This window comes from Drosophila guanche, unplaced genomic scaffold (genome assembly GCF_900245975.1).
Source record: "Drosophila guanche unplaced genomic scaffold, DGUA_6, whole genome shotgun sequence".
In the NCBI taxonomy this organism is placed as follows: domain Eukaryota; kingdom Metazoa; phylum Arthropoda; class Insecta; order Diptera; family Drosophilidae; genus Drosophila; species Drosophila guanche.
Genome location: NW_022995752.1, coordinates 68,441 through 84,382, shown reverse-complemented (window position 1 = coordinate 84,382; position 15,942 = coordinate 68,441). Strand labels below are relative to the sequence as shown.

The following is a 15,942-nucleotide window of genomic DNA, read 5'->3' as shown; positions in this document are numbered from 1 at the left end:
TTCTTCACTTTTCATTCGATTTAAAACTAATTTCAAGTCAGGTGGAATCTTATTAATTTCTAAATGCAGGAAACAGCAGGTGCCCGCGTTTAATCTTTACCTTTAAGAACAGTCAAAAAAAGTTTTAACCCATTAATAATCATCTTTCTGGGTCCTTAAGATGTCTGTAGCTGCAATTGCAGATCTTCATTTCTCCAACAGTTGAATCATCCTTTGGCTCTTAATCTCAACTTGCAACCTTAGGGAGGGCGATCTCTAGATCTCCCCCTCAGTTTCATAGAATTGCATACTTTGTGTGGTCTGTCGGCATTGATAAAGCAGACCAGAATCAACAATAAACAATGAATAAACTGCAGACTCCGATAGTGTCAGCAGTAAGCAGTCCCCAGCTGAGTGCCCCCAAAAGTACTATCAACAAACACGAGTCGCGTAACGGCGCATGCAGGAGCAGAAGGAGGCGATGCCGATGATGTGGATGACGATGGCGATGCCGTTGGAGCTGGAGCTGCAGCATCAAATTACAATCATCAACATGAAGATCAAAAGCAACATCAGAAGCGTTCCCCAAAGAGGGGACCGAGACCACCGAGACACCAATCCAACTCGGAGTCGGAGTCGGAGTCGCAGGCCAAGGCGTAATTCGGTAATTCCAGATCGGCTCTGGACCACTTGGTTGTGGCTGCGAATCAATGTTTGGACCTTGTAACTTTTCATTAATAAAAGTTTTTAGTTTTTCAAGTTTGTTTGTTTTGATTGCATTTCAGATTTGGCTCCGTCTCGAGATCGGGCTCGGTTTTTTTTGGGCTCTGGCTCTTGAATTTATTTATTATTTTGAATATATGAATTTCCTGCCCTCGGCGATGGCGGCCACAACCCGATCGGCCAACAGTTGCGCAACAATTTTTGTCGATTTTGGTTATTTATGCCGAGCTCTTTGCATTTTCTTCTTTATTATTATTTAAGCCAGCAGGAAGTGTCGGATTTCTTTTGGGTTTTCGGTCATGCAATCGGCACATGCAAGAAGTTAAAACAAAAAGAGAATGGAAGACCACTGCTAAACGCCATTTAAATAAATATGAATCCCCGATTCAACCCATATGGAAGGTACACAATATTCTTTCCATTTCAATATATTTCAACCTTAAGCTCTGCGACATTTTGGGGCTTTTCTTTGGCTTTCAAGTGCAGTTTAAACAATAATTATGAATATCTGATGCAAAGTCTCCCTCCAGCCGCAGCCGCCGGGCAGGCCAGGCAGACACTAGTAAGTGGATGTCAAGTGTGGATGGCTGTGGGCGGGTCTCTTCGAAATTTATAGACACGACACTGACAATCGGTGAATTGTCATGACCATGGGGATAAGTTCATCTCGGGCATAATCAGTGCTTAGGGGCAGGCAACTGCCAACTGGGATGATTGTCAACATTATTATGGTCCGAACACCGTTTGAGTTTGATTATGCTGCGTACTCGGGGCACTCTTTTTATGCCTGCACTGCGACGTGTGACGGCTTTGATGAGCTGCGGCTATGGGAATGGATTGGAAAGGGGCTGGTGTGTGGGGGTGTTTGTGCGTTTTTTATTACGTTCCTCAAGTGGATGAGCCAGCCAGCCAGCCAGCCAGCCAGCAGCAGCAACGAGCCACGGACGACGACAGTCAAGCGACACGCTTAAGTGGCTGTCCCCTGCCTCAGACCCTTTTCCTTTTCCTTTTTCTTCTTAATTCAATCGATAGTTCACACATGTAATCGCATGGATGGCCGGATGATTGGGTGGCTTCCACTGCTTCTACTCTGTTTCCGTGTCTATCGCGTGGCTCTCTCTCTCTCTCGTTTTGCTTTGCTATGCCACACACGTAGCGCTGACATTGACAGAGAGGGTGGGGGGGTGTGTTCTGTTTCCATTTTTCCCAGCTGACTTTAACCTTAAATCGTTAACACATAAGTTGCCATTCAAAATATTTGCACCATCATTCCTGTGGGTAGTCCACTCATTAGCTTAATGAAGATTTCCAATGCCTCTGTTCGGCGGTCCTTCAAAGGCTCATTAGCCGCTGCTTTGTTCAGTCTCAGTCGCAGTCTCAGTGTCAGCCTCTCAGCTCTGCTTCTGGCTAAAAGTTGTTCCAAAAAATGCTCGTAAATCTCATTTTGGCAGCGCTGAAAAAAGGGAATTTATCGCGTCAAAGGACAAGTGCCAAAAAGTTTCTCGGCCAAAAGCTTATCAATCATTGAAGGATGTGAAAGGATAGTTTGGGTGGCTGAACTTTCGCCATGAATTGTAGTAAACTGTAACTTCTATAGCAGCTCGTTTGTACATCACTTTTTATAATAAATCTAAGTAGAAAACGAGCTGTGGAACTCGGCAGTACAGGGAGGGAATCTCTTTGAAGGAAGATTTGAAGCGGGTTGTTCTTGGTGCATCCCTAAAAAATGCGTACCTTTGGCATTCTTGGAACAATTGAAATGATTTGCAGCTCATTTAGTTAAAAATAGATGCCACTTAAGAGTTCATGTCTCATAAAATAATCATATCATACAAAATATATATTTTAAAAAATTGTCAAAGATGAAGAAACCTTAAAATGAATCATACAGATGAAAGATGTTACAATTTTCTATCAAACTCAATTTGTTTAATGGATATCCGCCCTGCAGATTTTGTGTAAGAATTTAAAAAGTGCAAACAGTCACCTAATCGTTTTGGAATTTGTATTAATAATTGAGGCCTAAAATCGAATTTTTGACTCAGGCACAGTACATTTCAATTGTTTCCATTTGTCGCTCTTCGGCGATGAGGAATAGTTCGTTAAAGATGAGAGGCTTACATATGTTCATATTTTCAGAGAAAGATTACTTTCATACCCCTAAATGTTATATCTCTTGGAATTCCTAATGCATGTTTTCTTTAAGTTTTCATGTACAGCTGATAAGCGACCAAAAACTGTATCTCATACATTGAGATCGCGTCACTTCCTTTTTCCACTGACTTATTCCCAGCGCTAATCTCTGGGCTGGCATCTTGTGAGAGTCTAAAGCTTCCTTCGTTCTTGCTTTGGATTACGAGTAAGTTCCCCCTCACAGCACGGGCCATTGTCTTGCGTTTTTTTTTTATTGATGGGCTCTGGGTCTGCTCTGTTCTGCTGTTTTTTACGACTTTCACCCCCCAATCCGTGTCAGTGGGCAGCAGGCTGGGACGCGTCTTCATGTCCAGTGTCATTCATGCCCGTACGAGTATATCCTTTGCCATGCAGTTGTCGTCGTCGTCGTCGTCGTCCCTGAGGCGATTTTCATACTTCGACTTCCGTTTGCAATGTATCTTTATCGTTTTATACCGCTTCCGTGCCCAGTGTATCTACTCCAGGGCGCTGCTTCGGCGTCGCATAATTTCCGTAATGACCAATGATATAAATGGAACTCATTTGCCAGTCCCCGCGTCCTTCTGCTGTACGTTGTATTGATGCGCTGCCGTAAATCGCTTTTCGACCCCCCCCCAGCCCTGCCAGAGATTCGAACTTTGTCTGGACCCTGTCCAGGGACGACTCCTTTAACGTTTGTAATAATAAATTAAATCACATTTTGGCTCTTACCCCCACTGTGGCATACCCTGTAGATGTGGGCTTTGAGGGTATGTGCAACAGTGGAACGAACGAGGAAATATTACAAAAAGTTTGGCACACATCATTTGAATATGTAAAATGATTGTTGAAAGATATATTTACATAGAGATGTTCCTTTTATTTATTCTAAATTATGTTACAGGGCATCTCCCAGCCCCAACACTTGTCGAAACCCTTTGTCGAATGGTTAGGGCGTTCGTGTGTGTGGGCCACGGCAGGATGTCTATCTGGTTCATTGGCTGTGGCCCATAAAAAAGAGACACACAGAACGAAGTGGAAGGAAGCCTTAGCATGAAGCATATGAAGACATTTGCCTTTTCCTTCAATTCCGGGCCATTACAAATTGGTTGAATTTGATTTTGCCCCAAAAAAAGAACAAGAACTGTGTGGTGTCCGAGCACAGAGCGGGGCGAGGCAGAGATTGCCGATGGTTGTAGCTATTCTGGGGCAACCTTCACTGAGCGTTCGCGTTTACCAGAAGGTTGCAGAGACCCGCTGCCCGCTGCTACACCCAACCCCCCGGCAAATCCAAGAAGCCACAACCAGGTAGTGGTGTCGCCACACAGGTGCATTCAAGCTTTGTTTTTGTATTTATAATGTTTGTATTTTTGATTGTTTTTTGCTACTCTTTGGTCTGTGGTGTTTTCTTTCCGCAGAGTGTGCAGATTTTATTTTCATTTCGTTTTCATTTTCCTTATATTTTGTGGGACTTATGTAAAGAGGCAAACAAAAAGCAGCAGCCGAATGAGTAATGAGTGCAAGCCAAAAATGCTTTGATATAAATGTATTTTAATATGGCTGAAGCTAGAGTACACTCGCAGAGAGTTTCCTGGAATCTAAGCTGTGGAATGTGGAAGGTGGGCAACAATTAAAAAGAAGGTTAGAATTTGGCACATTCAACGAGTCGCATGTCAGGCATTCTTGGAAATATTTACAAAATACTCTAACGATCCTCTTCCCTAAACTGATTTTAGAATTTCGCCTTAAGCATTCCCCCCCCCCCTAGACATGTAAACAGCGTCTCCTCAAGTCGATCAGTTGACACCTTCACTTGGATTCTCTCGTTTACCTTGAAATCTGTTCAAGAACCGTGGGAACAAAAACATTGGCTTCCCTCACGTTTACGTGAAAACGAAACCCGTAACCGTAAACAATGCCTTTGCCAGCCACAGACAAGTGCAATGAGAAGTGCACTTTGAAGTCATCAATCGTTTGTAAGAATATTTATACCAGGAATTTTTCCTGGTTTTCTAGAGCCTGCTTGCTTATGGCAATTATTTACCTGCTGTTTCCCTGCCCCTAAAGCTTTCTTTAGACAAGAAATGGCAGCTCTTACAGAGTCTATTAATAAAGATCTTCCGTTAGGTGTTGTATACCCTCGACCTCCATATGTTGCTCCATATTCTATGTGGCTCATTATCATAAATATGATGAACTTTGCTCGCTTGAACAGATATTCCCATAAACTTTGTAGTGCTCGTGATTAGTGTATTCGTTTTCTTAATAGCTTAATGCGCTTTTCAGTGAGACTTTTATTATTGTCTCTCCACCTTGCACAAGCGACTGGCGACACAGAGAACAGAGAAAGAAGATTCTGCTCCCAAATGCGATCGTTCTCGTTGCAAATATCACCTCAGTTTCGCAACGATTTTTCGCTGATTAGGAATAATGCAAAAGCCAAGAGACGGGCGACCGGAGACAGAGACTCGAAGCGATTGCAACACGAGGCTGGGCAAAGGGGGGGAGCGACATCGAAGCTCGTGTCAGCACTCTGGGGTCGACACTGTCGGTCAATGAACCGCCGAGCGGAAAACTAAAATAAAATATACAAAAAACTAAAGCAACAACTGGGAAAAAAGTGATTGGCGTGGCACAAATGTCGAGCATTCAAGTCGGGCTTGGCAGCGCTTTCTCGACGGAGTGCACGCGCGAATTGAGCGCATAATGAGGTTATAAAAAAATGCATAAATTATTTTTTAATAAATCAATTTAAATATTTTTGCCAACATATTGTTGGCAGAGCAGCTAGCAGCCGAAATTACACAAAAAACCGACTGAAATTAAATACATTTTTTTCGCAAATGGCTTTTGCTGAATATGCAATAAATTGGAGAACGAAAAAAAGAAACGAAAGAGGCATCGGAATCGATTGCAGGGATCAGCATTCCGTCAGTTGGACGCTTAATTTATTTATTGTTGTACATGCAATTGGATGATTTAATTAATATTGAATTACACACACACACACACACACACACACACACACACACACACGGTCAACAGAGCCGGCTCGATAATTATACAATCTCTCGGGCATGGCCAGAACATTTCAATTTCAGGACTGTTCCCACTCTCCTCTCCGGCTTCTTTTGTTTCTGATTTTGTTTCTGTCTCTGGTTATCGACGCTTGTCTGCTGGCTGTGCTACTGTACCTGGCTGGAGTGCGAGGGCCTTAATTTATGCAATGGCAAATATTTAGCAAACAAACACACACACACACACACAATTTTTGGCCGGGCTTATTAATTAAGAGCGAGTCTCCAGACGCACACTTTCCACTCCGATCCACTCCTCCTCTCCTTTTCTCTTCTGTCCTGTACGTACTCTTCGTACTCTGCCACTTCGTGCGTTCCCCCTGCTGTCCTCGCCCAACCAAAATCGAGAAATCATAAAAGCGTAAAATCGAAATGCCGCCATTCCCGTGGTGGCTGCCAAACTGCTTTACTTCCTGTCTCGACCTACGCTGTCTGCCATACGCCATAGTCTGCTCCCCGTTTATTAACACGCATATCAATTCATTTTGATTGTAATTTATGCCGTAACCAATCGCTGCATATCGCTCACATCGTGCAAGGACTCCCCTCCATATCGTCGTATGTCGCGGGGGTAATAAAATTATTGTTCATAGTTACGTAGATATTGCGGCTGCAGTTAAAAGCAACTCAAATCTGTGTCCCCCCCCCCCACAAGCGGATATACTCTTAAATTTGTGCTTTGATTTTGCTTACTTTTTCTTTTGTTTTCTGTTTAGTGGAGCGAGATCTTGAAATGGAAAACGTTTACCAGAGGGGATTGGGGCTGGATTTATTGTTTCAAACAGAGGTATGTAACCTCTGTCGCCATAAATAATTTTGTTACCTTTAATTACTGGCAAAAACGGTTATACAAAACACTAACTCGTGCTGCAACCAAACGCGAAAACAGAACGCAAAGAACGAAGGAGAGCGAATTCAGGCTAGAGCGAATTCAGGCGAGAGCGAAGAGCAGATCGGCGAAAGAGATGCCGAGCGAGTTTCAACCCAGCCTGCGGCGAAAGACGTTGTGTGGCGAGACCAGACTATGAACAATTGTGTTCTAACACTTATTGAGCTTTACTTTAAAACAATAAACACACACCCCAGACCTGACACTGACCATGATGCAGAGTAAAGCTCAATCAACCTAATTGAGCGACCCCAATGGCCAACTTCTGTCACCAACCTCTCAGCCTCTGCCTCCACCTCATGTTCCTAATGTTCTTTGCACCAGACCACCGCAGGCGGACCCAAACCAAACCGTTCCAAATCAAAAGACAAACGTCGACAAATGACCCGACGCAGTGAATAAATGAATACCAGAAAGCAGAACGAGAGAGAAGTGAATGTATTCGGTAACAATTCATTAAGCAAATAGAAATGTTCGCTAAACGCATTAAGAGATTAGCACACAAACGAATACATAGAGGCCCAGTGACCGGGGGAACCCAATACCCATCGATAAATGTTGCTTTGCCACTGGCGAACACTGGGCAGCAGCTTAATGACCCTCATTTGATGTAAATACAACCAAGGGACTTGGTTTGGGCAAATGGCAAAAATTTAATTGCGAGCAAAAGGAGACTGACTGCTCATGTGTGTGGCTAGCTCGGGAATTGGTCTTCCATGTGTGGAAAGGTGAAATCCGTGCTTGATAAGTGCTCATTGTTTCGTCAAGCCAACAATGTTTCCACGCCCAACAACATGTACGAGCACAATGCAGAGCGGAAGTTGCCAGTTTAAAATCACTTAAGAGGAATTTTCGGGGTGTTCCGTTTTTGATTGGAAGGAAATGTTGCAAGGGGCTGACGGAAATAGGAGATGGAACGTACGCGTGTCTCATATGTACATATATGAAAAGGATACTTACAAGCCAACAGAATACGTAGTTTATATCCACAGCGATGTACATATTTTAGATTTTAATTTTGATATTAAATGTAACTGAAACCTAGGAAAGAGGAACTATTTGGTTAGGAAATCATCTCCTTGAAAAATGCATTAACAAAAGTAAGTCCTACAGTCTACATTTTCGTATATATTCTTTATGTTTATTGCTCGAATTTCAACGTTTTTTCCCGCTTCCTGCCCAATCAGTATTACCGTCCAAAAATCCACTTATTGTGACCCACTTTGAATCTGAGAAAATTGGAGAAAATAGCGCGTTCCATCACGTTCCTTTTCTGTTCAAATTTGTGCTATCCTTTTCATCAAACCTCTCCACTCCTCATCCTCAACACCATCCCCTATCCCCCATCCACCATCCACCATCCCTATTTTCTCCTGGCGCTTTTATCGCTTGTCCACTGGTCATGTGATAAACGTTTATGATTATTTTTATGCTCATCCGTTTGAGTCTCGACTCCTGGCTTGCCAATTTGCCGCTGATATATCCTGGACTTGATTTAGTTTAAATAACGCTGTGGGACTAGCGGAGGTTAGAGGGGTAGAGGAATGCAATTTATGCGTTGGGGTACGGGGCAAACACGACACACAAAAGGAGAAGGAAGGAGGCAAGTCACACGTGACTGCAGTGCTGCTCGTTGCTGGTCAAGTTGCCTTGTGACTGGTGACTGGTGACTGGTGTGACCCCCCCATGTGTGAACAAATATTTTTTAGAGGGTGTCCAGCACGCTCTGTATGCGGGTCCGTTTCGGCCAGGGTCCAGGGCCCGGCTACGTGTCATTTGTCCTATCTGGCTCTGCAAATCTTTCCTCTCCCTTAGCCTTTTTTCAACACTGATTCTCCTTCCGCTTCAGACAATTTCCATAATCGTTGGTTAAACAAGACCGCACACCCGGCCATGGACACGGACACGGACACGGACACAAGCTCGTCCAAGCTGACCGCAGGATTCGTTGGCCGACGGTTAATGCTTTTGGTTTTATGCCCATAAGCTGCTCTGCTTATGCTCTAAGTCCACGGATCGCAACCATCCTTGAGTTATGCTTTTTACATATTTTTATTCACTTACCAACTTCCTCCCCACGAGGACGAAGGGGTTGGCTTAATCAAATTATGGCTTATCTCGGCGGAGGTCGAAACGCAAATAGCCATAAACATGTAGATTATATGTATCCCCCATTGACCAGGTCCAGAAGTCAAGCGTTCGGTCACCCAAATTGCCCAAGGGTGCCATGTGTGACCTTGTTTCCTAGGGATATTTTATTGGCTGAGAGAATAAACCCTTTAATGGTCCACCCAGTGCAGCGCATACATTTTAACACTGAGTTTGGTAATTAAAATTCGAGTGCCATAGATTGTGTGTGCACAGCACAAGGATGCTCGTAACTAATGTGACTAAAATAACCAACTGGTGCGTCCATCTCCTCTTGATATTCCCCAAGACCAAAGCTTTAACATTCTTGTGGAAATTTCGCCCTTAAATTAACCAAAAATGGTCCATAAATATCGACTCGTTAGGTTCAGGGCAGGGAGAACCGGCATCATTCCATGCTCCATTCAAATGTCGTTCAATCTCATTCAAACAATATTGTATTGTAGTTTTATTACCACAATAAAACGGATAAAGCAGCGCTCTTCCCCAACAAAAAGGGATACAATGAGGGCAGACCCGAGAAAAGGGGGCGTGGCCGACTCTAGTCGTGTGTGACTCTCTCCTTTTTAAATTGGTTAAATTTCCGCACGGATTAAATTCTTCTTCGCAAACTGTAAGAAGTAAAAATATTTTACGCTTCATTGAGGGGCATGGCATGGCATGGGGGGTGAACGAAGTCCTTTTTGTAGAGTCCTTTCCGGAATATTTCACACTTTGCACCCGTACAAATCGGTGACACGTGGCAAGTGCCATATAATTTATACCAGCACAAAAATAAAGCACGGACGAGACTTTTGCCGAGTGTCGAATTTGATACGCTCAATCTGCCCCAAGAATTTTTCAACATTTTTCCGTCGCCGGAAATCTTAAACTTTTGCGGCTCTTACTTTTGCAGTGAATTTTGCTTTACTTTGCCATTGATGGACCGGACCCAACTCATTTAGCTTAAAAATTACATTTTCTTTTGCCACATCCCCACGCTCAAAGGCAGAAAATTAATTTTTCTCTTTTGTGGCATTTTACAATATATTTTTGAGAGTTTTTCTTTCATGTACAAATGACTCAAGAAAATGTTATCTTCAATCAATTTGCTTGGATTATACGCTATAGCTGCTCCTTTCAGTGTGCCAGACCTTTGTTGGCCACGGAACGGAACGACAGACATATGTATGGATTTTCGATTCATATCTAAATCTATTACAATTCATATTCATATGCCGAGCACATTGTAACCATCCACCCTCCGGCGACTGGCCTCTCCTGACGCATGAGGGCATCAGATACAGTGCGTTTCGCTACGATATGTCACGGCATGACGGATTTTACATGATTACTTCTATTTATTTTCTTTTCGATGACTTAAAATGTTTGACACGAAATGCGATCATCGAGGGAATTCGAGAATTATGAACATCAATCATTGCAATTTATTACAAAATGACGTAGAATAACTCACTTACTAATGAATAGTTGATTAAAAATGATATGTAATTTAGCGTTTATTTGAATCTTTAAGAAAATTCAAATCAATGATAAAAATTAAATTGGATATTTAAATCAATTCGAAATAATTCCAACTAAGAAATTATGTGGCATTACCTACGATAATTTAGATATTAGTTACAGAGTAGAAATGGGAAATGGGAATTTTCATATAGCACGCACTGTACTCGCTGAAGTTAAATCAAGTGTTAAAGAGTTTTTTGAGAAACGTCTTCTTATGGACCGTCTTGTGTCGCAAGTTCTTATTCGAATTTCTACCCCTTTTATGGGCCTTTGCCGTTCCGCCGCTGCTTAGCCTAATATCCAAATAAACATACTTTATACGTTATTGCCGTTGAATTTATGGTTTTTTAAATGACGACACACCCCAACTCCATGCCGAACAATTCGAGTAACTCCCTGAGTCAATGGAAATATGAAATGCGAGACTTTTGATAAGGGTCTTTGGTTTTCTTTGAGAGAGTCAATTGACACGAGTTGGCTTTGGGTTGAATTGAGTTGTTGGACCAAAACTGGAATAAATCTTTTCCAGCCTCAAAGTGCAATAGATTCGCCAAATCATATGCAGCCGCGATAATCCAAGTATATTCCCAATCGCAATTAAGATCTAGTGACAAGGTCACACTTTTTGCAAAGATAACAGAAAAATGTCAAAAGTGACGACGACGATGGCGGCGCCGCTAACGAAATTGCAAATGATGCACATGGAAAACACATGCACATGCACATGCACCGACACATATTTACTGCACATGTACACACACACACACACACACAATCATGCCCAGACATGCATCGGTGCTTGTGTGTCTGCTACTTTTCAATGGAATGCAATGGAGATCCGTGACAACATAATGCCCCTCCGCATCAGCAGACAGAGAGACACCTACCCCAACGTAGCCCCAGCGGTGCTTATGCGCAGGCTCGTGACGTGACTGGAAAATGAATTACGAAGCGCCCTAGCCTGGTGTGATGGGATAGGGAGGGCCACCGACACCACTCAGCATCTGTAATGGGGGCTGCTGCTGCCGCTGCTGCTTCTACTTAGGTGTGAATTCTGCAGAGAGAAAGAGAGAGCGAAATTATATAGAAATTAAGCAGAGGAGTGAATGGAGCAGCCCCAACAGCAACAACAGGAACACATTTTGGCTGGAGCAAGCGCATAATTCATATTTGGCCAAAAACCGAAACGCCCACCGAGCGTTTTGTGTTTGTGTGCGTGTCAAAAGCTTCATCCAGTGTGTGTGTGTGTGTGTGTGCGTGTACAGGTAACTTTCAATGATGTTTTGTGGAACGTTAAATAATGTATGTGACGCACATACACACTCATTATTATGTACCTAAATGCTAGTTGTGGGTACTAAAATATATGTATGTTCATTCATACATATGTATGTATGTACTAAAGTACGTGATGATGTACTTAGGTGAACTATTCCACCTGCATCTCGTCAAATGGGAACCAAATGCGAAGAGAGTACTTATGTACATATGTTCTTATGTATTCTGTTTGCTTTTAATTTTAAAAGGAGAATTCAAGTAAAACAGCAACATTTGATTTTATTTTAGCTGAAATCAGGGTAAACATTGTTTAGGTCTTTTATTGCGTACAAAAAGAGTGCAGGCGGAATCGGAACAAAGAGAAGAATGGCAATAGAGCTAGATACCGTTGCAACGGTACTCACTCTCTCGCTCTCTATCTCTCTCTCTCTCCATAGCTGCCAGCCAAATATCAACACAATTCGACGTAACTGTGAAGAAACAAATGAATCCACAACTGACATGGATCATTGATAAATGTATCTGCCTGTCGTTTACTTACTTAAGTAGGAAGTTGCGGTTAATCGAGTCGCGACCCACTATTAAATGCCAGAGGCGCTCAAACAATTTTCACATTATTATACTACTTTCGCTTATTTTAAGTGAAACTTATTTTCAATCAAACAAAATTGCAATAGAAAATCCTTTGGTAATTCATACCATACCTGTTTGCCAGCTACGAAATAAAGACATCATTAGAAAATCATGTAACGCATTAGTCCAACTGTCGTCGCCACACCCACAGGGGGCAGAGGCAGCCACAATTGCCATTATGTTGAACACGCAAGTCAATTGATGCAATTTGTCCGACCAGCTGGAGTACAAGGCAAGGCAAGGCAAGGCAAGGCAGCCCCCTGCCCAACGGCAATTTCCCCAGTGACAATCTGACATCCCGTAACAGGTTCACGGTCTGACGAATAGTGGGTGGTACCCCATCCATCTCCCTGTGGGTTCGGTGGTGGAGACAGAGCTGCTTTTCTCTCATCAACAGTTAGCAGCTTCTCCTGCTGCCGCTGCTGCTGGTGCTGTCTGATTTAAGGGTTGCCCGTGCCCGACCCTTAAATGAATTGCGGCGATTTATTGCGGTAATACTCATTTAGTTGCCCGCCAAACGCTCTCGCCCCGCGGGGTCGGCCGCCCCCCGAGCCGAGTCGAGTTGAGTGCAAACAATGCACGCCATAAAAATAAATCTCTCTTCCTGTGGCAGTGTGTGGAGTGTTTGGTTATACCCGTGGGAAGTCCCGGCGAGAACTTGTCAATTACTTGTGAATCGATCTGGTCGGGATTTGGTATTCATGTCACTTGCAGGTGCAGGACATCTTGGACTCTGTTCGTGTCTGTGTACTGGAGTAATCACTATAATTGGGCATTGGGCTTGACAAAGCCAGAGCTGAGAGTAAAAAAAGTACGTGATATGCATTTATACGGTTGCAGGCAATTAATAAGCCAATTTCAACGGTATGTACGGTATTCACCTTATCAGCGACCACGTAAATCAGCTTTATATCATGAAAATGAGCTCAAAATTCAATTACATGGTGTCTTGTCTTCACTCGCCATAAAGCATAAACCAGCTACCAAACACCATCTACCACCCAGTAGCATCACCTTCCAGCACTCCTCCTCCTCTCCCGCATAAATCAAGAAGTTTTTCAACCTGTCGTGCCTGGGATTCTCATTTGCCCAAGCAACATCTTAGTAGATTCTAAGCCGCTTTCGCCGCTCATAACTCACACAGACATTTTGTCACATTATGCATTTAAATTTAATTTGTAATTTATGAGCAGCTTTGCAGACCTCTCGGCCTGCCTCCTGCCAACTAATTATGATTTTAGTGCTCCTCAGGTACTCCCACTCTCCCTTCCAGTTGTCTGTTTCCCACTTAATAACATAATTAATCGATATTAAATGAACAACAGAACAATAAACTCCGGAAGAAACCCACAAAAGGTTAAATTAAACGAAGTAATTGTTACAGAGGCAGGCAGTCTACCCCTGCACACCCACACCCCCACTATGCCAGTGCCCACACCCCCCGTGGAGGGTTGGTCCTTTACAATGCATAATAAACAGTCGAGCAGGCACGAAGCAAACAGAAGTGGGGAGCAAGCTCGTTCAGTTTTTGATTTTTAAACGGCTTGTCTTCCCTGTGCCTGGGGTAACGGGACCAAGCCAAGGCTGTAAAGCGCACAAAGTCACACGGCAGGTGGCGCAAACAACCACGAATTGGGTGGGGAGGAGGAGAGCACAAAGTGATTTAAATGCATTCATAATGGTATGAAATCATGTGCTGCCTCACTCTCTCTCTGGCCAACCACTCGCCCTTCCACTCCCGTTTCGATTTGAGGTTGCCTTGGGTTGGGGGAGGACTCGAATCTGCATAGAGTTGCGCTTTTGATGTGCGCATCCCCCCCTCTGGATGTACATTGCTTCAATCCTAAGCTAACTTATGGCAGACTTGAACCTAAACTAGAGTTTTTTAATTAAAGTGTCGCCTATAAAATTATAATTAATGCCGTCCAGAGCGGGCACTTGGATATTTTGATGCCCAGCCAAATCCGCTTAGAATTATTTCATAACAATTTGAGGCCAACGCCAACGCCATTTGAAAGGCCACATTAAGTATCTTATCAGAGCTAAGCAGATGGGGTCAGGTCACTGGGGTGGGAGGTCACTGTCCTCGATGGATCTGTCTATGGAATGTGATTAAAGCTTTTGACGCTCGCCCGAGACACTCAGCGGTCTCAAGTGTCCATTTGGCGGAGGAATATTCATTTCCAGATTCTCAACTCTCGCACCAAAGGTGAACCGATGCAAGTGCTTGGAGCGTGTCCTAAACTCATCAGCGGTGCCTGGAAAGCTGATGATTCCGTCCACATATTGCGGCTCTGGCAAGTAGTAGTCATCGCCTGGCAACACAGACACCATAGATCCCTCGCAAGCATAGAGTAAAGGCATGAACATGGTGGTACCCAGACTGCTGCGTTTTGTGGCAAAGTCCAGGAGGGATTTGTAAGACCCAACTCCAGCAAGTCGCGACAACTCGTAGAATTGAGGTGGCAGAAACCAGATTTCCCCCAATTGGTTCAGTTTCAGAAACTCCAACGGTGTTAACCACTAAGTTAAAGGTAAAAAAAAAACAATTTATGAAATCTGTAATAAGTATTAAAACCAAAACTCACCAGAGACTCCTTGACCTCAGATGGCTCATTCAGCAGGCTGGGGAGTGTGTCCACAAAGGTCATAAAGAAGACAGTAGCATGGCTGCAAGGTGTCTTTGTTAGCTTTAGTATAAAATCCGCAAACATACTCCAACCCACCCTTTGCGTACGATGGAAGGACTGGCCCAGGCAGACCATTCGTGTAGGGCCCACAAATCCGGCACCACCTTCTGCTCCCGACACAGCTTCAGGAATTCGCTGGGCTTGTTGTGCACTCTTTGCTGCCAAGCCTCGCGATCGGGCAGCTCCTTCGGCAAGGCAATATTACCGAAATCCAGTTCATTTTTACTGCGACACAGGAGAACTCCAACCTCTTCAAAGCACTCCCGCAAAGCAGTTAGTCGCAATGTTATCTCCCTAGAATCAACAAAAGAGTACAAAGATCAGTACAATAATCTATGTGATAGATGTGTCACCTTTGGACTCACCGCGACCAAATGTGTGAGCGCTTGAAGAAGCGGTCGTAGCAGCCTGTGCCCTGGGGAGCCAGTATGGCTGGTCTGTTTTCATGGAGAAGCACCAGACGCCTCAAGGCCTCCTGTGGCACACCGAACTCTTCGAAATACTGCAGCCAGGAAACATCTTCATCTGCCTCGCTGTCCAGCAGGCCACCGGGAAAGACAGTTTGATTCGTAACGATCGCTGTGGGATCGCTGCGCTTGAGCATCAATAGCTGGATGATCAGAGGAGTTCTAAAACCATTATCATCATACATAATTGAGTGACTTGTACTTACATTGTAATCTTGTTGCTTGTTGGCTTCTTTGGAGATTATGATAAGACTGGCCGAGGTCCGCCATTTGTTAGGAGTTGCAGCAGACATCACAAAACATAAAATATTTCAAATTGTTTTATTCCCCATCAGCTGTTTGCCCATCGATATCGATATCTCATCCTGTACCGAAAAGCAACAAAAAACGTTATCTTTACC

At 43.6% G+C, this 15,942-nt stretch overlaps 1 protein-coding gene across 2 annotated transcripts; it reads right to left on the bottom strand.

The window, feature by feature from the left end:
- Positions 1-13,811: 13,811 nt before the first annotated feature.
- Positions 13,812-15,893, bottom strand: LOC117587888 (nucleoside diphosphate-linked moiety X motif 19). 2 transcript variants are annotated; one of them, XM_034278864.1, is made up of 5 exons: positions 15,748-15,893; positions 15,440-15,684; positions 15,111-15,368; positions 14,973-15,054; positions 13,813-14,907 (listed from the first exon to the last, which is right to left on the bottom strand). In XM_034278864.1, exons 1-5 carry the CDS (start codon positions 15,832-15,834, stop codon positions 14,497-14,499), a joined length of 1,083 nt encoding a protein of 360 aa, XP_034134755.1. In that variant the 5' UTR covers positions 15,835-15,893; the 3' UTR covers positions 13,813-14,496. The 2 variants fall into 2 exon arrangements, with proteins under 2 accessions (XP_034134756.1, XP_034134755.1); XM_034278865.1 differs by lacking the exon at positions 15,440-15,684 and having other exon boundaries at positions 13,812-14,907; positions 15,748-15,820.
- Between the last annotated feature and the right edge of the window lie 49 nt (positions 15,894-15,942).